Genomic DNA, 26,458 nt, shown 5'->3' with positions numbered 1-26,458 from the left:
TTTAAGTCCTGGTTCTGAGAGTTGGGAGATGACATTGACATTGGTTTTGATTGTCTTATCGTATTAGTTAGGAAAACCTTTTCACTATAATTTACTTTTTACACTCAATTCTTCCCCTCTTGACTCCTCCTTTCAGGTTTTTTTAAATGACACCTGAAATATTTTTTTGTGGCGTTTAACCACTTCACAATGATGGACTAAAGCCACCTGAAACAGTCAGGGGACCATGACACCCTTGAATCGCCAAATCATTTCAAGGTGGCCATTTGGGTTTGCAGCCCTCAAGTTGAGCTTCTTCCGAACTCAAAGAACGCCCAGCACTTCTGATGGATGGACTCTGCCATCCAGGGTCCATCTGCTCTAGGTTGGATCATGCCCTCCCCAGCGCCCCCTGCTGATCTAATTCAGATACTGCTCAGGGAGTTTGTTGACGTGATAGGGTTTAGATAACTAGTTCCAATAACATGATTGTGTTTGCCAGTTCCTTTCTTTGGGGCCTCAGGTTTGTTGCTGTTTATTTGTGTGACTCTGCTCTTTTGCTGGGAAATTGAGCCATGAAACTGTTCATGAAACCAACACAAATGTCAACGAAAATAATCCATAACCAATCTATAAATGAAAATTTGGGTGAGTTTATTCTGAGCTGAAATCTGAGGATTATAACCCGGGAGAGTCTTTCCACAAAGGAACAGAGCACTCCAAAGAAGTGGGGGTACACAGGGTGGTTATATACCCTCAAAGAGGGTGTTTCACATATGATTGAAATGTCCCTATTACAATAGTCACGAGGCTGCTCTGTCAGCACAGCGATTGACGGAAACAGCAGATAGGTCTGCTGTCTCGGTGAACACAGCAGGGTGGCAGGTCTGTTGTCTCGAGCTGGGTAGTCACAGGTGAGCGCAGCAATCAGCTCCTAGCCTAAGGAAAGATGCTTAATCCTTAAGGAAATGCCAACGTTGGGAGGGAGAGGGAAGATGCACCTTTATCTCAAGGGCCTTTGTTCTTGTCATAGGAAATGTCTAAGCAGATATACAATGCATGCTCAATGGCCAGGTCAGGCCCTTTTGGAAAAAACAAAGTCAGGCCGAATTAGGTTTATACCAAGTGGCTTCCTCATATACTCCAATATATCCTATTGCTTGCCATTTCAATTTGTCACAAACTGATGAAACTAGAAGGCTTGAGCTCTTCCTCAGCCCTAGATCTTCCTACTTGTTCTTCTTCGGCATTTGTAGGATCCTGGGCCTGGCCTCGCCAAGGAAGCTCTCTGCTCAAGATCATCAGAGAGAGAAATGTAAAGTAGACCAGACCAAAACACATTTGTTTAGCTGCCTTCGTATGCTGCAGTGAATGCATTGTTCCGTCTTCAAAGGTAAGGGAGCTTGAGATTTTGTGGCAGAAGGAGCATTACAACGCTTCCTCAGCTCTGCCTTCCAGAAGGTTAGCTTTCCGGGGCTTGTGACAGTGATATGTCACAGGGCTGCCCCAGTGCTCAAATGCACGCTGCTTTCTCTTGCTCTCTGTCCTCTGCGGGGCCTGGGTAACTCCACAGCCTAACCGGGAAGTACTGAGGTATTCAACATCACATGTGTTAGCAGATTATTAGGAGGAAACTAGAAGGGGTGAGTAAATGGCTTATTGGTGAGTCATCAGATCTCAGAAGCACACCCTTTTTGTGAAACAAGCTAAATATCGGGCATACTATGATCTCCTTCTGTTAAATATGGAATTAATGAACTATGAAATGCATCCCTTTGTTTGGATTCAGACTTTCCCCAAACCAATATACTCACGGAATCATTGAGGTCTACTTGTTGCCTTATTTTCTAGTATCTGCTACAAGGTTTTTGGTCTAAGCAGAAACTACAGGGATCCTTTTGGCTCTGAGGGCCACCCAGCAGCACCTAGGAAGTTGCTGGGCTTCAAGACACAATGAGCTGGAGGTGAGTAACAGGGCTTCATCTGAGCTTCAAGCCCTTACCACGTGAAGTTCACACTGATCGGCCATTTTGTCTGCCCTTCTACTGTTTCCTTACTCCTCCTCCTCACCCTTACCCAATTTCACAGCGACTTTCCACTCTAAGTAATTAGTAGATTCTAGCCACCCTGGTGGTCTAGTGATTAAGATTCAGTGCTCTCACTGCCACCATGGTCCAGGTTCGTCTCCCAGTCAGGGAACCACAGCACCTGTCTGTCGGTTGTCACACTGTGGCAGCTGCGTGTTGCTGTGATACTGAAAGCTATGCCACCAACATTTTAAATATCGGTAGGGTCACCCATGGTGGACAGGTTTCAGCAGAGCTTCCAGACTAGACAGACTAGGAAGAAGGAGCTGGCCACTCACTCCCCAAAAATTGGCCACGTAAACCCTGTGACTAGCAGCAGAACATTGTCTAATAAAGAGTGTCGGAAGGTGAGAGGATGGCGCAAAACTCCTGAGCAGGATTCCTCTCTGCTGGACACAGGGTCACTCGGAGCTGGAGTAGACTCGATGTCTTCACCACCACCAAAAAATTAGCTGATTATTAGTCCCGTTTTATAAACACATTCCCACTAAGCTGTGAATGATGTATGTGCTCCATATGCACTTGCATTTTAATACAGACAATAGGAAAAGGGCAGCATTAAACGGAGACAATATCTACTCCTAGGACTTTAGACATTGGATCAACTGAGTGAGAGTGTATGTTTCTAGAAGTCCTTGACTCCTTGTATGAATGGAAATTTGATCTCCACTTAGAATTCATGGATTCTGAAAACAGTCAAAACCTTGAAGAAAAGGCACATGAGGAGAATAGAATTAACTTGGCCAAATTATGAGATCAGCTCTATTCTGTCCTGGCTAGTGGGGGACAAAGGGGCAATAGTTGATGACCTTGGACAATTGGGGGTTGTCAGGGAGGCCTCATTCTCTTGACAGCTTTCCCATTGGACCAGATCCAGACTTGATCATGAAAAGTCATGATGTAGACCAAGTGGCTGGTGTGGGAAACAAGAGAGTCATGTTGTGTTTAGGCCTGTTTGGCCCTAACGGTCTTCAACAAGAAAGAATGGGTTCCAATGTTACTAGGAATATTGTTCATTCTAAAAAAGATATTTCTATCAGAGTTTAGTGCTCCAACGACCATTTTCTTCTTGCTTAGAAGATCGATGCTTCCCATTTTCTGATAATAAGAACAATGGACCTGAGTAGCTTTGCACTTTTTTTTTTGAGGAAGATCGGCCCTGAGCTAACATCTGCAGCCAATCCTCCTCTTTTTTTTTACCCTGTGGAGGAAGACTGACCCTGAGCTAACATTCGTGCCCATCCTCGTCTACTTTATACGTGGTACACCTACCACAGCATGGCTTGCCAAGCAGTGCCATGTCTGCACCTGGGATCTGAACCGGTGAACCCCGGGCCGCGAAGCAGAATGTGCACACTTAACCACTGAGCCACCAGGCCAGCCCTGCTTTCCCTTTTCTTTGACTGCTAAGAAGCTCTGTCCCCAGAGTTAAGTTTCAAATTTATAAAACAGTGTAGACACTTCATAGGTTTTTATTTGCATTCTTTTTCTTCATTGACTCTCTTCTTTTATAGCTTCCCTTTTTCTAGTTCATGTAGTTTTTATAGAACTTTCATAGTTCTCATACAATTAAAGAAACAGAAAAAAGAATTTCTGTTCTAATATCGTTTTATTTTCTGCATTAGCATTGTAAGCCACCTCAAGTCATTTGTAAATATGAAATGTTAGTTTTCAAATTGGATGACTCCTTAGAAAGGAAAGAAATCTTTATTAAAGAAGTTAATAAGGTTTAGCTTTAGGTTTTCGAAGGACAAAGAACATACTGAAAACGTTCGCCCTTGGCGTGCACGTTGTTGCTTTCTTTTGCTAGCCACGGTTTCACCTTACCCCACTCAGAAGCCCAAGGTTCCTTTGCCTGGGAAAATAGCAAACTGATTCTCCAGACTTGAGTGAGAAAGTTGGAGAAGGAAAAATAATATCTACCCCTACCCCTACCCTATTGGATTTACCTACCTCCCCCAAATGGAATTACGAATGAAGGGACGCATTCCTTCCGATTTATGGGGTATGACCCCGTGTGTCCAGAGGCTGGATGTGAAAGCTCAACAGAGTGGCATTTTGCAGCAAACTGATCTGGGACAGAAGTGTTCCGCATTCCTCTAAAGCACTGTTCTCCCATTTTCCTTCTGTGATTCCAGAAGTTCATCTATGTCTGCGGGAAAAATCATTATGTTTTGGTTTCTGCGCTCCTTCCTCTTACCAGGCCTGATATTGACTTGAGGGTGAGGGAGAGTCAGCAGAAAAGCATTTCTCTTTTTCTTCTTGAAGGGGGTGTGTCCTGGGCTTGTCTGCCGCAAGGGCAGCAACGTGCCCCGGACTTGCTCATGAGTCAGTGGACCCGCCTGCGTGCCAGTGAGCTGTTGCGGTTCAGGTTCAGATGTTAATATTGTCTTTCCAACAGCGTGAGAAGCGATTGAGCCACAAGTACGCTGGAGGAAGCGCTCCCTCGGGCTGTGATGCGAGGAGAGGAATCAGCAGGTAAGCCCAACAGCTGTGATTTGGTTCCTTAGAACGTGTATTACTATCACCAGTACTACCCATTAATCTGGTATTTTTTTCCCCTTCCCATGGGGAAAACTCTGATTTCAATATCCAGTTTTCTGAAGAGGATTAAGTAAAGGAACAGAGAGTGGAAAAAGCAACTAGCAGAGACAACAGAGGTCAGCCTCTTGTAACTATATAAATGGAGGTGATTTGCTGAGTCTCAGACTCCAGGTTTTCTGACTCAAAGCTCCTCATTCTCTCTGTGGATTAGAACAGGATATCCCCGTGTTCTTCGGGTGTGCCTGGGAGGTAGGTTGACTGAAATAAAGAAGGCTGCACCAAGGATACTTGTTAAAAATCTCAATCTCATGGCTTCCCCTAATTAGTAATATATTAGCCTTAGCAATCTCTTAAAATAAAAATACGCTTGAGAGGATTAAATTTACTTTCCATCTAGGGTGAATTCGTTTAAGTTTTGACTGAACTGGGAAGAACTTCCCAATTTAATTCCTTCCTTAGACTCTGAAAAATCCAAAAGTTGGCCCTTAAAACCATCCACTCTGCTCCTTGCCCCAAATAAATATAAAGTGACACACTCTATTTTCTGATGGACAGGTCTTGAAATTTTGTAATTTTTCTTTTCCATTTTTTTCTTCTTCATGAAAACTCCATTTATGTAACCAGGTATCGTGTGTAATACACCCATGCCAGAGACTCAATGATGGGAAGTTAATGAAGGAGGTTTAGGGAAAAGGTCAAGGTGGGAGAGGTGAGGAGAAATGATGACTTAGGCTTTTTGATGGCCAGATCCATTAAACTAAACCTGGTAATTGCACACATAGGCTGGAGATCATAGATATAAGAGAAACAACAAAAATAGATAAACATACATTCTAAAATTTATTAGAATATTAGCCCAAGCCTTTTGTTATGTTCTTTTTTTCCACAATAAAACCACTAGTAATTATCTAGTCGTAACCAAAATTAAAAACAATTTTACAATAATAGGCACGTAAAGCTTTATTCAACCATTAACAAGTAGCATAACTTGGAGCAGATTATTTAGCTTTTCTTGCTCTGGCTACTTAATTTGCAAAATGATAGAACTAGCATTAAGGTTTAAAATGGGAGTGTATGCATGTTGAGTCTTAGCGGCTTGACTTGCAAGCATTCCTGTTTTGTGCACAACCACAAATTGACATGAATTCTTGCTGACATGCCTCATAGGTATGCATGTCTTGCTTCTCTAAAAAGACAGTAAATTTCTTTAATTTTTTTAAAAACAAGACAGGGTCCGCCTTACAGAGTTTATCGCTTGTGCTGAGAGAGAAGGGGAGCACCATACTTTCGCACCCATGTGCTCTCTGATGTCATTCATTCTGCCATTAGAAGAATGCAAACATCCTCATAGGAAAATAAATGAACACATTCATTCAAACCAGGGTATTAGTGACTGATTTTAGCACTTTGGTTGGGAACAAGTGTAAACTGGAGGAAGCAAGAGGGTACTGGGATTGAGGGCATTAGCAGTGGTAGGGACGCGTGCCACAAGGGTAAAAGACTCAGAAAGTGGAGGAGGGTACCCCCAGGACAAATGTCACTGAAGCCCACGTCCCACCCAATCTAAACATGTGTATTTGCAACTTTCACAATCTCCTGCCTTGTTCTCTTTCTAAAGTTCTTCGGCAGGGGATACCCACAGCTACAGAGAATGGGAAACCGCATTCCCAAACACACCATGGATTCTCCTAGATTGTGTCTGAGGAGAGAAGTACTCACAGGATGTCAAGGTCTCCACAGTTCTGCATGGGGTAGATATGTGGTCTTAATAGCTGTGAAAATGATCTAGAAACCTGGAGGCATAGTGCAAGGGTCTATAGCATCATGGCCTGAGATGTCCTCTCTCACATGCACAGCTGGTTCCAGCCTTGCTGAATTCCACACCTGCAGAGCGTGAAACCAGCGCGGAGGGGAGGCCCTCTTCCCACACCCCGTCCCCTGCAAGCCACAGGTCATCTCATAGAGGCTCCTGCTGAATGGCAGATGGAAATCTGGGCTCTGGCATGTTGAGAATGAAAATCCCTGAGAATTATTAAGTGTGAAAGTGCCCTGGCGTTTCATAGAGTTATGGTAAATTCCCCGTGGGCAGTCAGTTGAATAAGCCAAATACAAAGAGGTGAACAGCAACGAAGTATGTAGTCCTAAAACTGTTCAAAATAGAGTTAAATCTTGTTGATGATGGTTATCAGGTCTTCACGGCGTCTCTGTGTCCTCAGTGCAAACATCAGTTTGTAATCGCCAGAGTCGCACAGATCTTGGAAACTCTAGTTTTTCTGTTTTGTTTTAAATAAAGACTTTAAAGAAAGTCTTTAAGATAATTTTCTTATCATTGGCTTCTTTCTCGTAAGGTAAAGTTAAAAAAAAAATCTGATCAGAGAGTTTCTTCATTGCTAGGGACAAGCTGGCATTTACTATAAATTTGTGGTGTTAGGACAGCATGTCACAGTGGAACGGAGTCACACCTGCAAAGTTTTGAGTAAAGAGACTTTATATGAAGCAGATTATATTTTCCATGAAAACCTTTCATACTTGTGTTTCTACTTTGGCCTAATTTTGTTTGAATACTTTCCTATGCTTAATCTCTAGGGAATCAGGCTAATTATTTCTGATAAGAAAGTTAACGATATATTTCTTGGGCATATAACACTTTCTTATGTTTTGTTGACCAAGATACCAATTAAGCAAGTAACTAGTAAAACAAAAGACAGATAGCAGTAGAATTAAAATATATTTAAGTCAGAATTTTATTATATGACAAGGTGGCCTTTAAAATTGATAAAGAATTATCAGGGTGGTATTGACAAAGAATCATTCAGCCAAGAGATGTAGTTAGGATAACTGGTTATTCATTTGGAGGAAAGTGAAAGTAAATCCCTATTTCACACCAAAACCTAAAATAACTCCAGAGGGATTGAAGATTTAGATGGATTTTGAAAAATCCTAAAGAAGTGTTAGAAGAAAATATAGAAGAATATTTTATCATTTTTTTATAGAAAAAAAACTCTTAGCATGACCTCAAGTTTAAAATCTATAAGGGAGAAAATTAACAAGTACAATTTCATTTACATTTTGAACTTCTGTGCAGAACAAGACAACACAAAAAGTTAAAAGACAAAAGACAATTGATAAGCAATTATTTATAACACAAGTGACAGACAAGAGCTAATATCTGCTATATAAAGAGCTCCTAAGAAGCAGTTCTTAAAAAATATGAACATTCCTATAGAAAAACTTACAACAATGACTCAAATAGTCAAGCCAGAAAAAAAATACAAATGGCCAACTAACATCGAAAAAATGCCTAATCTTACTAATAATCAAAGACACGAGAATTAAAACAAGTAGTTAAAATTTCTCCTATCAGTTTGGCAAACATTAAAAAGATGTTGGGGCCGGTGTGGTGTAACAGATATTTCTACACCTTACCAGTGAGTGTAAACAGGCACAAACCAGAAGGGCAGTTTGGCCATGCATATCAAAACTCAAAATTTGCAAGCCTTCACTCTAACCCAGAAAGATCCTGGCTCACTTGGAATTAAGGATACACGAGAGGAAGCTTAACAGAAGGAACGTTGAAGGCAGATTGTGGGAGTCCAAATAATGAGTTTGCCATGATAATAAGTTCACTCTTCATCTGAATAGTGTGAAGACTGGAAGGTTCTTGAGTATGGATTGACGTGATATTTGTAGGATAGGTGGAATGCCAGGCATCTGATTCTGTTTCTAGGAGGATCATTTTGGGAATAAGATTTAAAAATTTGCCTTTACTCTTTAGGAAATTATGATGAAAATATTGTTACTATGCATAGGGAAGCTTAAAGAATGAGTGTTTTTGGTAGATTTGAAACCATTAAAGTTTATCAGGAGAAGCATTAGAATGAGAAGTCAGATATTTGTTTTATTTAAAAATAGTCCATCCAAGAAGAGTTTGTAATGTCTCTAACCCGACCACTCACACCTGAAGACCCCACAGAGGCTCGTCTGTAGCCTCTTTCGAGTAGGCCTGATGAGTTCTTTTCATCCTTAGACAATTGAGTATCCTTAGACACCGATGACACTCACGTTTGTTAGGAGGATAGCTTTGAAACATATGTTCTTCTTTTTCCTGAACAATGAGCATTTATTTTTAAGGAACTCAGGTGGAGACCCAATTAACAATCACGACTTCATTAAAATCATGCCCCAAGCAACAAAATGAGCTGGCCCAGAGTCCAGAGAAAAATTAGATTCTTTTGGGAAATAAATTTAGAAAAATAATTGATAAATTGTTTTTATTTAGAATTTAGGTTTACCCTTCTCATTTTCTGAAAATGCGAAATGGAAATAATTCCCACTTAATCTACAAGATTACCAAAATAATCGAATAAATACATACGAAAGTTGTAAATTAGAAAGAATTATTCTTATCTCTTATTTTTATGTAACTGTCACCTCTCTTGAGTGCTGTTCAGGTACTTTTTCAAGTGAACAATCCAAGAGGAAGTTGATATTCTCTGAGCTCTACCCACTTTAAGCCTGACCTGGGAAAGTCCGGGAAAGCTGGGTCTCCACTGCTAAGCTGAAGGCTTGGCTGGAAGAAAGAGTTTGGCACCTTCTCTGGAATGCCATTAATCATCCTTTAAGGGCTCGGTGGTAACTCCTGCTTCACCGAACCATGAGTGACAGGAGAAAACCTTTAGTTACAAAGAGTTGGAATAGAGCCAACCTGTGAATGGAGCCAACCGATTGCCTGTGAAGCTGGCAATCGAACTTTTTACGATGGAATGTAGCTGGACTTGTCATCTGTGGGAATTTAACTCTACTAGGACACCTGAAGAAGTATCGGGCATTGAGCTAAGAACAACACATCACCCTGTGTCTTTTCTAAGATACAAAGCACAGACTAAACTGATTAAAAAACCCAGAATACTCTTAGGAGGGAACACACAGCTGGGCTAGGCTGACAGCACCAGTAATAGAAGAAATGCTCTGGAGCTGAAGTTCCAATGGGTGGCAAAGGGCACACAGACTTGCAAAAAGAGTATCTCAATTGTTGGATCAAAAAGGATCAGATGAGGAGGTAGGGTCACAAACTGGACTCTTCAAGGAGAGCCTTTCCTTGAAACATTGGAGGACTTACATAGGGACCCTGGAGCAAAGAGACTCCAGCAACCCAGCAGTTGTTTTCAAAAGTGGGCCTGGATCACTGCTTTTGGAATTTCTCTTAATGGATGGAGCCACAATGCGTGAACACCCTGCGTGACTGTGCTCTCAACAGCCGGTGCCGGGCACAGCGCCTGGGAGATCAGAAGCCCTCAGTGTGCAGTTGGGGAAGAAATTAAAGTGTCCCAGAGAAAGGGTGACTGAGCTCAGTAATTCCTTTTGTCTCTTCTAGCCTTATAATTCTTAAGAATTCTTAAAAACCATACCTCTATTCTCAACCCAAGGACTTAATTCTTGGTAGGTCCTCAGCCCATCTCAAAAGATGCTCAAGAACTATAATAACCAGTTTGAAAAGAAAACAGGAATAAAACCCAGGAAAAATTTTTTATCTTTCCAGGCTTAGACTTAATGACTGACAGACATTAATGAAAAGAACAATTAAATAAATAATCTATAAACAGGAACTGAAAGATGGCCATATAATAATAGAATCTGAATGTGAATGGATCTGAGCTCACCTTATTTTATCGCTTATTTTGTCCAGGAGGAAAGCGAGTCCAGTGAGGGTATTTTTTAACTTTCATAAGTTCTAACAGATAAGGGACAAACCTGGGATCAGGGTCTAATTCAGCTAGGTCTCTTTCCGCTAGCTTTATACAACATAAACATACTAAAAACATGCTAAAATATGAAATATGTGTTTAAAATTTTACTGTGCACACATGTTTATGCAGACTCTCATTGAGATTTTAAATAACTTTAAATTATAGTGCTTCCAGAAGATGTTTGTCTAGCCCATGAAATTTATCAAAACTCCAAACAATTTTCCAGATATGAGATTGGTTATTTTTTCTGTCCCCCACCTATCTTTCCATCTGTCTTCTCTATCTGCCTACTTGTAGGAGCACAAAGAAATCATGCTCAAAGGCAGATGGCCCACAGGTTTCTATACAAATACAGAGCCCAATGAAAATGTTGCCAAAAACTTATAAAATAAGATGTAAAATGAAAACAAGATTTTATAGGTCCTCTGCTTATAAACCAATCAGTTCTATTTGAGTCATGATTTCTTTCAGATCCTAGCTGGAGAGCTACTCTTTCCATTTGTGTGTGTGTGTGTGTATGTGACTCATACGTGTACATCTGAGTCCGAGACAAAGAGAGGGAAGACAGCTCTACTGGGAATTCTTCTATTTGTAGAGGAAGAAACACAAAGATCGATGCCAGGAGAGTAACCCCAGGGTTCAACTGCGTCTGAGATTAGATTATTGCTAAAAATGCTGGAAAGTGTACGTGTGAGCCATTCCAAACAAGCAATACTGTTGGTAAGGAGACAGCTGTTGACATAAATGATATTTCGAGTCATAAATACAGAACTGGAAGAATTGGGAGACAATGGACAACAGTCTCCAGAGGCGTAGTTCTGATGATTGTTCTTTGCAAATTGAAGGACAAGGGTTATCAGGAGTGAATTCACTTGAATGAATTCAAGGAAGTGAGGGAGGTCCTCCCACAGCGAAGCCTTCCCACGGATGCCAGTGCCAACACAGCTGCGGGTCAGGCATTGCTGGCCAGCCCCCAGCTGCCACAGAGCGAGGTGTGATGTAAGCATGCATACTCTAATGACAACAATAGCTCCTCCTCTATGGCAAGGACACACGGACTTAGGCCAGAACTGCATTTATCACTTGGCTTGATTTTTTTTTTTTTTTTTTTTTTTTGCTGGGAAAGATTTGCCCTGAGCCAACATTTGTTACCAGTCTTCCTCTTTTTCTTTTTCCCCTCCCCAGATCCCCAGTACATAGTTGTATATTCTAGTTGTAGGTGCTTCTAGTTCTTCTATATGAGCCACCGCCACAGCCTCGCTACTGACAAATGCGTGATGTGGTTCCACGCCCAGGACTGGAACCTGGACCACTGAAGCAGAGTGCACCAAACTTTAACCACTAGGCCGTCAGGGTGGGCTTGAGAATGTTTTTAATAATTGGACTCTTCCAGTTTGAAAGGGAGGTGCTGAAAATACTATCAGGTTTGCATTAGTAAAGGCAAAGTACAGTGAGTTATCAGACGCGCCCCTCCATCCCCAGTATGTCTTAACATCCTCACTACCGAGGACGTGCCTTTGAGTCAGGTAGCTCGGTTCCTATAAAAACGTGTTTCTATTACCTTGAGGCTGGGATCCCTCAGTTCTACAGTGGCAGCCATCAACCCAGGAGCACTTTTTATTTGATAAGTTAATCTGACTCAGAATTGAAGTCAAATTCTGGCACAATCCAGCAAGTAACTATATAAACTGGTGATGAGATTAAAATGCTCATATTAATAGCTAACGAGAATTGAGGATTACTACCCACCAGGTATTTTTCTGAGGACAACATATGCAATAACTCATTCAATTCTCCTGAGAGCCTCTGAATTAGATACTATGTCCCCCATCTTATGGATTAGTAAACTGAGGTAAAGAAAGTCCAAGAAAATGTCAAAGAGCATCCAGTTGACAGATGTCAGAGCTGGGACCTGAACCCTGGGCAGTCGGCCACACAGCCTGTTTTCACCTGTGTACCTTCATAGACTGTTTTCCCACCTTTGACTAGTTGTTAAATACAGGATGTCCAGTTAAACTTGAATTTCAGAACAACAACAAATAATTTTGGACGATGAACAGTGTCCCAAGTATTGTGTGGGGCATACTTCCAATAAAAAATTATTTATTTGCTACTTATCAGAAAATCAATTTTCCAACCCTATCTCAAAAAGAGCTGCATGCATCAAAGAAGCAAAGAAAAACTTTTGAGTAGTTGAAGCCTGAGTCCCAAATCCCAAAGAAGAATTCCAGTCGCAGGATTAAGTTAGGTGTTAAACTATTTTTTTCCTATCCTGGAACTAGAGGTTAAGATTCGTGTGCTGGGGCCCAGGGTTTGTTTCCCAGTCAGGGAACCACACCATCCTCTATCGGTTGTCATACTGTTGTGGCTGCACGTTGCTATGACGCTGAAGCTGTGCCACTGGAATTTCAAATACCATCAGGCTCACCCATGGCGGACAGGTTTCAGTGGAGCTTCCAGACTAAGACGGACTAGGAAGAAGGACTTGGCCGCCTACTTCCGAAGAAACTGGCGATGAAAACTGTGTGAATAGCATTGGAGCTTTGTCAGATACAGCACTGGAAGGTGAGAAGATGGCACAAAAAGATCGGGCAGGGCTCCCCTCTGCTGCACACAGGGTTGCTAGGAGTCGAAATCCACTCTACCGTGCTCACAGCAACAGAAAAGAACCAGTCTAGAATCACAACTCTCAAAGCTACCTGAAGGTCAACACCACTCGGGTAGCCTTAATAATGCACGTGGCTGAGCCAGCTGGTGCGAGATTTAGTAGGTTTAGGGCAGGACGGGGTCATCTGTGTCTTCTCATGAGCTCCTCCTACGTGTTTTCTTTCCTCCTCCTCCTCCTCCTCCTCCTCTTTTTTTGTAGTCCAGCTATTCATGATTGGTCTACACAACAGTGCCTGGGAATCACTGGTCTGAAACCCTGACTATAAGTTTCAGTTTACCTCTTCTAGCAAGTCCAAGGAGACGGCCAAGAATCCACCCTCCAGAGTAGGAGGAAGAAGGAATAAAGAGGCCCAGAGTGTGAGAGACAGTTTCCTCACGACGCCCAGAGCTGTCACCCGGGCCTTCTTGAGCTGGGTTTGCAGCCTCAGGCCTGGACTCCACGTGGAAGAAAGAAGATTTTTGAGAGAGAGAGAGAGAGATTGAGAGAAAGAGCCATATGAGGGCCAGGCCTCCCATTTGGAAGCAGGCCCTGGCTCAAGAGATGAGAGATCACACCCACATGCACCGAGACTCTTACGCTCTTTGAAAGCTCCCCCCACTGCAGACCACAGCCTGAACAGTACCCAGGAGTTCTCAGAAAAGAGTCTTCCTTGGAAGTGGAGAAACAGTGGGAAAGGGGCTGGAAAGAGCCCAAGTTCTCGCTGCAATGTGGCTGCCCTCCAGGAAGTATGGGGAAATCAATTTAGTGGGTTGTGACGATTTACCAATAAAAATGAAATGAAGCAAAATGAATATAAAATATCCAAGGGCACGTCTCAGTGAAAGAATTAGTTCCGTCTCACACAACTGTTCAGTTGTTTACTCTCACTCTATGTATGCACACACATACACTCATACATTTTATTATGTGTGTGTGTGTGTGTGTGTGTGTATACGCATATATATCAGGTCATAAAATATATTTCTTTCTATGGGTCAAAAATGTTTGAAATACACCACTCTAAAGACAAATATCCATCACTTTTGGAAAGCAAAGAGCATAGAGCAGAGGAAATAGGACTCAGAGCAGGGAAGTTTTAGGAAACAAGATCTGGAAGAATGATCTGGAGCACAGGCTGCTGCCCAAAGAGAGTTAAAGCCACAGATTCAGGAGGAGTCTTGGAAGCAGGAAGTGGGGGACGAGAGGACCGTCACCAAAAGGGAGAAGGTAAATCAAAAGTTGATATGTTCCATTGCCTATTTTTCATGCTTCCCTGGAAAGCCCTAGAAAGGGCCTCTGCTGGCACACAGGCCGTGTCTGTGGTCGTCACTCCCTGTCTCTAATACCTTTCCGCTTTTCTCGTAGATCAGAGAGTACAGCGTGGGGCAGCACTGTGGGCCATGGCAGGGTTGGCGTGAAGCTGAAGCACCCCTCGGAAGGAGGTGGGGCCGGGAGGGAGCCCAGCTCTGCCTCTTTTCTGCTGTCAATCAAGTCACTAAGCCCACTGGTGGGCCGTTGAGTTTGGGAATCCTAGCTCTTCGTCTTTTCCCATGGAGATGTGAAAGAAACGTTGGGAGGCCGCAGGGAAATTTTCCTTCACGTTCTGTCACTGCTGTCCAATAAAACTTTTTTTTTTAGTTGTAGTAAAAAAAATCCCACACAATATAAAATGTCCCATCTTAACCATTTTTAAATGTAGTGGCTCAGTAGTGTTAAGTACGTTCACATCATTGTGCAACAGATTTCTAGAACTTTTTCATCTGGAAAAACTGAAACTCATAGCCTTTGAATAACAGCTCTCCATTTTCCCCTCCTCCAAGCCCCCGGCAACTACCTTTCTACTTTCTATTTCTATGTCTGACTTCTTTAGATACCTCATATAAGTGGAATCATACAGTATTTGTCTTTTTATGATTGGCTTATTTCGCTTGACATAACGTCCTCAAGGTTCATCCATGTTGTGGCCTGTGACAAGATTTCCTTCTTTTTTAAGGCTGAATAATATTCCGTGCCTAATAAAACTTTTGGCCAAGATGTCCTGTGTCTGTGCTGCCTAATGTAGTAGCCCCTAGCCACATATGGCTATTGAGCACTTAGAATGTGGCTAGTGTGACTGAGAAATTGAATTTTTAATTTCATTTTATTGTAATTAAAATTAAAATCTAGATTGCCATAGGCTAGACCTGGCAGCCTAGTGGTTAAGTTCAGTGTGTTCTGCTTCAGTGGCCCAGGTTCAGTTCCTAGGAGCAGACCTAGACCACACATCTGTCAGTGGCCATGCTGTGGCAGTGGCTCACCACACAAAAAAGGGGGAAGATTGGCAGGGCAAATCTTCTTTAGCAAAAAAAAAAATCTAGATTGCCACATGTGCCTAGTAACTACTTTTTGAAGAGAACAGTTCTAACTTATCATGATTTGTTTCATTGACACAAATAACCTGGGTATGAATGACTACTTTTGTGACCATCCCAATGTGCTGAGTTTTGTCTAAATTATTCTGAGATCACCATAAACTGGAGGACAATTGTTGTTAATTGCATCAGCTATAAAGAAGGAGATTTGCCAGATTGATTCATTATTATTTTTATGCCTAAACACTCAGATTCTACGCTTACATTAATGGTTCTAAAGGTCCTTGGTTATCTTAATGCTTGTTTTTACAGAGATAAAAAGGAAACCTCAGGGAAGCACAGAAGGCTGGATGTTAAATGTACCTTGTTTCAAAGTTGAGCAAGTCATAATTTTCAAATAGCCTGTGTTTAGTTAAATTTGATCACCTAGAAGACAGCTCTTCAGACATTTTCTAGTAAGTTTGCAAAGAGGGAAATTTACTGCTTCTACAGTTGGAGCAGGGGTTATGGTGCCTCAGGCTGTGTACAGGAAGTGGAAAAACAATCAACACTCAGGGCTTCTGATCAGCTCAGTCAGCCCTACCACCGGGTACGTTTTTAAATTTTGGCTTGAGGGACTTGTTTTTGTGCTCAGCCTTGTGTGGTACACTGTTTGTCCAGTCACAGACTGTGAACCCAGCTGTTTGTGTTCAGTCCAGGAAAAGGAGAGGGACCTGCTGAACATGAGAGTTCGAGTGTTCTGGCTCGTCTCTATCTTCGCAATCGCCGAGAGCCGTGGTGGCTTCCTGGAGGTGAGTTGATGTCCGTCCCATTTTTCCTCTCTACCGCCTCTCCTCTCTCCCTCTGGCACTTTTAGAATCCATCACTCTTTAAGCAACTGAAACTACATAATTTAACCAACTCAGGATCAGAAGTCCTGGGTTGTTGTCTCAAGATTACCAATATTAGCTTGGTGGCCTTGGATGAGTCATTTCATCTCTTGGAGCTTAGATGACCTAATTGCAAAACAAGGATCTTGGACTAAACATCTTGGAGATCTCTTCTAGTTCAACACATTCTCTCCTATGGCATCTTTGAAGGAGAAAAATCACATAGGTTGGCATTAGCAATCCTTGGACCCTCCCTTCCCTATCTAAACTCACTTTCTTGATGCTTTCGTCTAGGATCGTGGTTTTAAAGTTCCCTACACGCCAATGACTCCCAAATTTATGTCTCCACCTCAGACCTCTCCCCTGAGCTCCACACTCACATTGCTGCTACCTACTTGGATCTCCAAATGGGTGCCCAATAGATGCTTCAACTTAATATGTCTAAAATTAAACTCTTGATTTCTTCTCACCCAACTTGCTCCTCTTTTCCTGCCTTAGCAAGCGATATCACCATCTCTCCAGCTGCTTAGGCAGAAAACATATTTTCATGCTTGACTCTTCTCATAATCCATATCTAAACCATTGGCTCTTCCTTTTTTTGGATTTATCTTTCAAATATATCTGGAATTCAAACACATTTCACCACCTCCAAAGCTACTACCTTAATCCACACCTTCATCACCTCCCAGCCATATTATTTCAATAACTTCTGGAATGTTCTCATTGATTCTGTGCTTGTCTATTTTCAACATGGCTGCAGGATGGAGCCTTTCAAAAAGCAAATTGAGCGTGTCTTTCCTCTGTTCAGATCTCTCCAGTGGGTTCCCGTCTCACTCAGGTAAAAGCTAAGCCCTTGGTCTAGCCTGTAAAGATCTACACAGCTGGCCTCCCCAGAGACACTCTCTGATCGCACTTCCTGCCCCTCTCCCCTCACCTGCTCCACTTAGCTACTCTGGCCTCCTTGCTCTATCTTCATGTACGAGGTGCATTCTTATCCCAGGGCCTTTGCATGTGCTGTTCCCTCTGCCTGGAAAGTTCTTTCTTTAAGGATCTTCACTTCCCCTCCTTCTTCAGGTTTGTGCTTAAAAGTTGCCTCAGTGAGGCCCTCTCTTGCCACCTCCCCACCTTCCCTGGCTTTCATTTTAGATACACGATTTCAGTTTATCTGGGAAATCCAACAAGACCTCATGAAGTACAACATTACGAGCCTCGCCGTAATTATTCTTTCTTTCTTTTTAACAGAGAAGAGATGGCATCAAAACAAAAAGAGAACTCACTGTGAATGAGAAAAAGCCTCAAGGTGAGATTCCATTAGATAGATGGTGCAGTGGGCGCTGGTGCCAAGAGACCAGGGTTCAAACCCCAACAGTACTTCTGACTGGTTGTGTGATCTTTGGCACATTACTAAACACCCCAAAACTGTAAAATGAGAATAGTAGTAATTCTTGCTAGTAAAACTTTGTAAGGATTAAATAATATAACAAAGGCATAGGATCCTGCTCCATACCTAGCAAGCAGCTGCTCCATATTCTTCCTTTTCCTCCTTACCTTGATCCTAACAATGTAATTAATGGTCACAGCCTCCATTCTGGGAATGAGTTGTTTATGAAATTTCATTTGTGGGTCTGATATTTCAAGCACCGAATACATTTCCTCATGGAAACAGTGATGCACCCAGATGGTCGTCAGCTTCCTGGGTCAGTCCACAGAAGTCTTCCTACAGTGCAGTAAATCTGCCATACAGCAATGTGCTAACAGTGCCACAGAACTTACCACCATGCAAGGCTATAATTCTTCAGAAAAATGAAATAATTCAACTTGGAATGCCATGAATACATTTTCCCTGACAGCAAAAATACAGCTGATAATTGTTGAGCTGTTACTACGTGCCAGGCACTATTTGAGATGCATTAGATGAATTCAATCCTTACACTGACCCTCTGAGTTAGGTACAATGGTCATCTTTATTTTACAGATAGTAAAATAAAATCACAGAGCTGAGGGGCAGGAGGAATGATGAAACCCAGTCAGTCTAGCTCCAGAACCAGTGCCATTAACCCCTGGCAGTGTGACCACAGTTAACCTTTCCCCTGATCCCCACTCCTCACCTGCTTGCACAGTGGGAATGGGCATCCCTTTAGCTCCACCACTTGGGGTGACTTCCAAGGCCTGGGGCAGAGGGTCCAGCCTGCGAGGAGCTGGGGAGAGTAAGAGGAGGCGGTTAAGGCTCTGTGCTGTGAAATGGTGGGAGCTATGGCAGACAGAAGTCTCTTGTAAATGTCCTGGGACGTGTGGCAGCCTCGGCCAGCTTCCTGTTACCCTCTTGATTTTCTTGTGAGAAGCCTAGGGATTGGTCCAGCTGCTTTGCTTGTCTATAAACCTCCTCTGTCTAGCCCCACAGGGCCCCTAAGAAATGAGACAGTCTCATAGAAGCTCCACATCTTTTCTGTTCCTGCAAAAAGCATGGGGGTGTCCTGAGAAATCTAAATTTCACCACCAATGGTAATGAAATGGGACCCAGTGTAAAAGGATGTTCACCTTTTGCCTGTTTTTCTGTAAGGTCCTTACGTTCTTAATCTGGGGTCCATAGAGGAGCTTCAGAGGGTCTTGAAACCCCGTGGAATTTCATACTAAGTTTCATGTGACTGTGCCTACGTGAGTTCTGTGGGGGAGAAGACTCACAGGCCTCACCTTCTCTCCCAGCCGAAAACACATAATGGCCTTTCCTTAGGGAAACAAAAGTGCTGCTCAGAAATCATAGGATGGAGATGAATGTGCATAAGGGCTTAAGTAAGGGTTTGTTTTGTTTTTCTTTTGCGTTTCATATAAATATTCAAACTCAAATACTTAATGGAACAGTTTTACAAGTGAAGGAAGGACTCTTTGGGGAGGAAAGTATAAGACTGGGGGTGTATACTGGAGGTACTTCAAGGAGACCAGAGCTGGGGGAGGAGGAGGGAACAGTGACGAGGATTTTCTCACCTCTTCTCCCTTCAATCTTGACCCCTGAAACTTGACTTTGGATGTGTCCCGAGGATGGGTGTAAAGTGAGCAGGTGATGCTGGGCTGGGTCTGAGAGCGTGGGGGCAGCTGGCCTGGCAGAAGCGAAAGGGTAGATAGACATGGATCAGGCACATGTGGGACTCTGCATGTTTGCTCTGGATGCTCATTTTTAGTCAATGTCTGGATGAGCAGAAGTCAATAACAAGCAGTGTGGCAGTTCGTGACCTCCAGGTTGAATCTGATGATTGCTTCCCAGTCACTTCCTTGGCCATATTTCCCTCCCAGACTGAGAAAGGAGGCTTCTGATGATCTCCCTCTTTTTAGGCGCTGTCCAGGAGTATGAGCTGCTGCTTCAGGTGGCCTATGGAGATTCCAAGGAGAAAAGAGATTTGAAGAGTTTTCTGAAGCTTTTGAATCCTCCGTCATTATGGTCAAATGGGCCAATGACGATTATCAGAGCAAAGGCCACCACATGTAAGTCAGCTCTCTGGGGACTGGGAGTAGGTTGGGGAAGGTGAGTGTATCAGTCAGGTTAGGTCAGGTTATGCTGTGGAAACAATCATCCCCACAATCTCTGTGGCTTAAAAGAATAAACATTTTATTTCTTCTTCATGCTTTCTGTCCATTGCAGTTGGCAGAAGAGCTGTGTTTGTGTGGTCACTTGGGGACCCAGGTTGATGAATCAGACACTATCTCAAATGCACCCATTCTGAGACAAAAAGAAATGGAACACTGGAGGGTTTCACATTGGCAGTAGAATCCTCTAATACAGAAGGGACACATTAATTCTGCTCACAACTAATCAGCCAGGACTGGTTCCACGGCCCCATCCAATCTCAGGGGCCCGGAATATGCAATCCTACCATGTGCCTGGAGGAAAACAAGGCATATTTGGCAAATAGCACTAATGAGCATACAGTAAGATTCAGAGAAGTTAAATGATTTGTTTAAAGCAATGCTTCTCAAAGTGTAGTACCCAGATTGACAGCAGTGGCAGTATCAGGGAACTTACTGGAAATGCAAATTCTTGGCCCCATCGCAGACATAGTGAATCAGCAATTCGGGGATAAGACTTGCCAGGTGATTCTGATGCGTGATCAAATTTGAGAGCCATACACTGCATACTGTCATGCTTATTTTCACAAAGATGTCTGATGATTTTACCTCATTTTTTTGTCTATTAAAAAGGAATGGTTTTTGGTGGGAATTTTAGGTCAGTTTGAAGGGAATGAGCATACAGGATTCGCAGATGGAATTTTTTATCATGAGTCTCAAAAAAAAAAAAAAAGGCACTCTGCCTTTGCCATCTTGCTTACAGGGCCTACCTGGGAGTGGTGCTAGGTGGATGAGGGGAGCCTCCGATAAGATAGTGGACAAAGACCCTCTAGAACTTTTCAAATAACTCCCAGGGTGATGTAACTTCTTCTGCTTCTTTCTGCCATTCTAAGGGATATCTACTGGATCTACATTTTTCTTTTGGATGCCAGTCCCAGCCATTTGATTTTAGTGTGTGATAGATTTCTGATACCAACCTCATAATCCATTGAGTTGAGCATTTCTTTACCTTAAACAATTTGCCATCTTAGTTTCATCCTTCTAGCCTATGGTGAGAAATATTTGGGTCAGATCCTATCTCAGAGCCATAGATCAGAACTGGGCAGTAGTCAATTTATTAACTAGGCCCCATGAGATGAAGTTCTGTTTTTTGTGCAGACTGTTACAACAAGAATGGGTTCCTGAGGTGTGCCTGTGAAGATGACTATACTTGGTTTCCTCCTTCATGCCTTGATCCCCAGAAATGCTATCTTCACACGGCTGGATCATACCAGAGCTGTGACTGTCATCTCAACAACCTCACCCAGAGCATCAATTTCTGTGAGAGAACAAGTAAGCACAGACGGATGCCAGGAGGGGAGCTCTGAGCTGGGGCCCTTCCACCCAGCATGTGATAGAGAGGGGACTCTAGCTCTTTGCCCATGTGTTACTCTTCACCTCCCTCAGCAGAACTAGTGTTTGCAGGGAGACTGAAGGGCAGCGATGGTACACCCCGCTAGGCTTTGCTGGATACAGCGAGAGCCTCAGAGGTGGAGAAGATTCAGAAATGCAAGTAGATGTTTGGGTGTCACTTTAGCCTTGAGGAGCCTCTGGCTCAGCTCTGCGATTCTATGATTCTGTTGAGATTTAGGGAGATTCGCTGAAATCCCAAGTAAGGGAAATGCTTGAGTAAATGAAATGTTTCTTCCTACCTTCTTTTCACCTCTTTTGCCATTATCAATTTCCGGAAAAGAGAAGTCTAGAGGTATGAAAGCAGGGAGAATACATAGTGACCATATTGAAAGAAATGCTCTAAGTTGCCAACAAATATGTATACTGAATGCATTACCAAAATGAAACAAATTACAAGCCTAGCTCGGGAAACCAGTGGAAGCTGAGAGACTACTGTTGACTCAGGTTTTCGTTCAGTGGATGAAGAGGTGAGTCAAATGACGTGTGTTCCAGGACTTGAAGGACTTTAAGAAGTTTCCTCAAAGACTACACCAGTTATCTGGAGGCTCTGGATTTTGGTAGAGCTGAGCAAAGAGTGAGAGAGGACCTGACGTAGCCCAGCTTTCCTGGGTATTCCTGGCTCCCTTTCCTGGGATCCCAGAAATTCAGGTTAAGGCAACATGTATTGATTAAGCACCACTTTTATACTCAGATCTGAGTCAAATTCTGGGAGGACACAATGAAGCATTTCTCTTGCTATCTGTGAATTAGCAGGCTAGTTGTGGAGACTAGTATAAGTATCTTACTAGTATAAGAAAGAAGATAATGTAATTTCTTCAAGAAATTTTGATGAAAACCTACCTTTTGAAAGGTGGTCCATGTCTGCGCCATCTTCGAGGATGCAAAGATGGATCAGACAGTGATTACCCTCATAAGGGGCTTCCCAAAGTAGAGTGTGGACATATATACATGCGACATGTTCACAAATAGATGTGTAGGTACAGAGGCTATAAGGGAGGCATGGATAAAGTACTGTAGGCATTTAGAGGAAGACAAGACTCTTTGCATCTGGGGATCAGGCAAGTTCTCTGAGAGGAGGCGTATTTGACTAGGTCTTGAAGGAAGGATGAACAGAATTTGTCCGTGCAAAGATGGGGAAACACCTATCTCAGCGCAAAAAAACCACCAGCGATGAGTAAGCAAGGGGTATGTTGGAGTTAGCAAGTAGTGATTTTTTTAAAAAAAATTTTTAATGGGGACAATGTTTAAGCTCAATGCCTAGATGGGGATGTATTTCAGTGTTAAGTGACTGCCTTATTTAACCACACCTGAGTGATCACACGTTTACCTACTTACGAGGTGGCCTTGATTACCAACACTTTCCCATTATGTTCCAAATCCACAATTGAAGGTCTGGTTTTATGTACACTTCCTATATTATTTTAGGTGAGCATTCATTATAAAAAGCAATTGAAATACCTCTGTTGAATAGATGGGCTCCAAGTTGTACTTCTGTAATTTTATGCTATAATACAATCGAGTAGCTTTTGTATCTATAAACTTCTTTTTAATTCCCATAGAAGTTTGGGGCACTTTCAAAATTAATGAAACATTTACCAAAGACCTTTTGAATTCATCCTCTGCTACACACTCCAGATATACCGCTGGAATTGAACTTCAAGTAAGCAGTTTCTACTCACTACATAAGAAATTGTTGGCTGTTTAACCAGGAAATTCAGATGTTTTCAATTTAGCATGTTTATTTAATATATATTCTTAATTATTCATTTTCAGAGAGTTATTACAGAGCAGTTAACAGCATTACGCACAACTGACGTATTTTGAACAATTTTTTTCTAAGAGAGTTTAGCAGTTGACTTTTTTCCACTTGTGTTCAGTTTTGCTCATTTATGTGGGTAATATGCTAAGCCTTCTTGATTATTTTCTGTTTTTTATTTATCAAAATGCAATTTTCATTTGGGAAAATTTCATTGGGATTTGTTCCATAAAGAAGCCTCTCTTGGGGCTGGTCCCACGGTGCAGTGGTTAAGTTCGCATGCTGTGCTTTGGTGGCCCGGGGTTTGTGGGTTTAGATCCTGGGGGCGGATGTACACACCGCTCATCAAGCCATGCTGTGAGGACATCCCACATATGAAAAAGAGGAAGATTGGCAAAGGATTTTAGCTCAGGACCAATCTTCCTCACTAAAAAAAGGAAAAAAGGAAGCCTCTTTTGTTGACAGCTAAAGAGTTACTGAGAAAAATTCTAAACTCATGGTAAAGTCACATAAAGATGAGATCAGTGTACTTCTGCCTCAGATGATGGTTCAGGTGTGGTTCTAACTGAAGACATGTGCAAATACTTTGCCGATAGATTCAGTTTAAGTATATATGGAAATTCATGGTTTATTTTTGAGAAGGAGAAAATAAATAGATTTTGGGTAAATTTATTGTATTAACTGGCACCAAATTCACGCCCCATTCTAAGTAATTGGTTCTTCACTCTTTATTAGCAATCTCAAAAGTAAATTATATGTGTGTGTGTGTATGCATACATTCTCAACTGTCATTTTAACTGTATTCATACAACATGAAACTACCTCCCGCTGTGTCTCTTTCCTTTGCTCAGTGACTCTGTTGGTTTGCTTATTGTCTGCATCCATTTTTCGCTCAAACGTCTTTCTTCTGTGGGGACAAAGACCAACATATTGCCTTTTGTTCTCTTTGTAAGCTCAAAGAAGCATACAAAAGAATTCCAGGTTTTGAGTCAGTTCGAGTCACCCAATTTCGGTAAGTAACACAATGGCCTTAGAAGGGCATCCCCGGAATTGTGCACCAGGCCCGCAGAATGCCTAGTGCTGTTCTCAAGTGACCTTGACAGAAAAGAAGGCAGAATTGATCTTTCTAGTAGGATTACTAAAACTGGACTAGAGTCTGTGATCCTTTAAAAAGTCTGAAGAAGAAAGTCTATATTCTCATTTAAGTGAATTTAGGAACTTAAATATTGAATGACATTCTCAAAGCTATGGCTCAGAGACTGGGATTACAAACCCACATAGTACGGCAGAACTTGAAAGAAGGCAGGAGACCATGATGCGCATGTATGGGAAGGGGTGTGTGGTGGCGATGAGGATTATGGGCTGCAGAGGGATAGATTTTCTCCTTCCACGACCACAGAGCGGGTATGATGTATAATTGGGAGCCGGAAGGGGAGCTTTGGGTAGAATACTGTATTTTTGTGTAGATATCATGTATGCACCATAGTTCAAAACCTGGTAGTCATTGTTTACAACAAATAAATTATCCTTTTGTTTATGCTTTATTTATTTATTATGCTTTATTTATTATGCTTTAATTCCAAGGGATTGGGTTAGTTAGCCCTGTGTGCATTGCTTACCAAGCATTAATAGTCAGCTTGATAGAGGAAGTGGCTTAGAGGTGAGAAAACTTGACATATTTTTTTTCACAGTTAATTGAAAGAACAGCCATAGAAAAATTTCAACAGCATTTGCTGTGAATAATTGTCCTGGACATTATCCTTTAGGTCATCTCACGTCCCTATAAAATGTATAATTTTCTTTAAAATTCAATGCTAGGAAAAACACTGCCTCTTTTTTTCTTACATCAAGATCTATATAATTGATTATATTTTCCCTTGACTTTGCTGTCATTGAACTCATAGACAAAATTGAAACTCAGTCATAATGGTTTTATATTCAGTACTCATATTTTTCTTTCCTCGGTCCTGGTTTTCTATTTATATTTCAACTTTCATTCCATCATCTATGTCTTAGAAGCTGTCTCTAATAATTTGTAGACAAAATCACAGTAAAAGTAGGCATAAGTTTATAAAACACAAGTGTTTAGGCTTTACTCTTTACGTATGTGATTCAAAGTAAATTTTAATTTCTGCCTCAATTTACTTATCTGTCAAACAGGACTGTTAATACCTGTGGAACTTGATTTAATTTCATTAAGTAAAATGAAATAATAGGCAAGAAATTACTTTGTAAACAATATAGAAGGGCCATATGAACACAAAGACACTGTGACCATCACTACATAAAAGCCTATTTGGATTTAGCTATTGCGAGTGGTAGTTTAATGTAGTGATTAAGAATTTGAACTTGAGGGGCTGGCCCCATGGCTGAGTGGTTAAGTTCGCGCTCCGCTGCAGGCGGCCCAGAGTTTCATTGGTTCGAATCCTGGGCGCGGACATGGCACTGCTCATCAAACCACGCTGAGGCAGTGTCCCACATGCCACAACTAGAAGGACTCACAACAAAGAATATACAGCTATGTACCGGGGGGCTTTGGGGAGAAAAAGAAAAAAAAAAAAAAGAATTTGAACTTGAAAGCATCAGAGATTCTAACTCATCAATTAGTAATTGATAATTACCTGACTCAACTTCTCTTCAGGACTCAATTCCCTTATCTATAAAATGGGGATAGTACAGTGTTTACCTCATGGAGTTATTGCAGAATTAACATGTGATCTCACTTTCTTGACTTCAAACACCATCTATATGCTGATGATTTCTAAATTTCTTGCTCAAGCTTGGCCTCTCCCCTGAACTCTGGACCCAAATATCCAAAGCCTGTTAACATCTCCACTTGAATTTCTGGCATATGTGTCAAACATAACATGTCCAAAACAGGGGTCCTCCACTCACCTCTCCTGACCTTTAACCTCCTTCTCCCACTGTCTTCCCCGTCTCGGTTGCAGCCATGCTATTCTTCCAGTTGCACACACCCAAACCTTGGAGGCGTCTTTTGTTTTAATTTATTTTATTGAAGTATAATTTACATACGTGTGTTCAAACCTTAGGTGTACAGCTTGATTAGCTTTGACAAATGTTTACAAGTCACCTCCCATAATACAGAACATTCCCATTATCCTAAAAGTTTTCTTGTGCTGCTTTCCAGCCGGTCTCCACACCCAGCCCCACCCTCCTACCAGAAATAACCGCTGATCTTATTTCTACGCTCATAGGTTAGTTTTACCCCTTCCAGAACTTCATTTAAATGGAGTCATCCAGTGTGTAGCTTTTTGTGTGTCTGCCCTTTTTCACTCAGCATGGTGTCTTTGAGATGCATCCTTGTTTTTCTGAGTATCAGTGGTTCCTTCCTTCCTATTGCCCAGTAGGATTATGTTGTCCGAATACATTGGTTTGTTTTCCATTCCTCGCAGTCACTCTTGACTGGTTCTTTCTCCCACATTGGAAGTCTGCTCCATTAGCGTGTCC

The 26,458-nt window shown here is 42.0% G+C and overlaps 1 protein-coding gene across 3 annotated transcripts in view; it reads left to right on the top strand.

Annotated features, from left to right (window-relative positions):
• The first annotated feature begins 4,341 nt into the window (after positions 1-4,341).
• The window catches only part of ADGRF1 (adhesion G protein-coupled receptor F1), a 38,039-nt gene continuing 15,922 nt past the window's right edge, over positions 4,342-26,458 (top strand). Inside the window, exons 1-8 of one of the 3 annotated variants that reach the window (XM_070245658.1) lie at positions 4,442-4,544; positions 16,049-16,146; positions 16,985-17,062; positions 17,467-17,524; positions 19,552-19,701; positions 20,941-21,114; positions 22,794-22,894; positions 23,944-24,002. In XM_070245658.1, coding sequence (XP_070101759.1) covers positions 19,671-19,701; positions 20,941-21,114; positions 22,794-22,894; positions 23,944-24,002 — 365 coding nt within the window. In that variant the 5' untranslated portion in view covers positions 4,442-4,544; positions 16,049-16,146; positions 16,985-17,062; positions 17,467-17,524; positions 19,552-19,670. Of the gene's footprint in view, positions 4,545-16,048; positions 16,147-16,984; positions 17,063-17,466; positions 17,525-19,551; positions 19,702-20,940; positions 21,115-22,793; positions 22,895-23,943; positions 24,003-26,458 lie in introns of all 3 variants that reach the window. The other 2 variants (XM_005604072.4, XR_011430054.1) reach the window with 2 other exon arrangements.

The sequence above is a fragment of the Equus caballus genome, chromosome 20, assembly GCF_041296265.1.
Source record: "Equus caballus isolate H_3958 breed thoroughbred chromosome 20, TB-T2T, whole genome shotgun sequence".
NCBI classification, from domain to species: Eukaryota; Metazoa; Chordata; class Mammalia; order Perissodactyla; family Equidae; genus Equus; species Equus caballus.
This window is presented reverse-complemented; position numbering and strand designations above follow the sequence as displayed.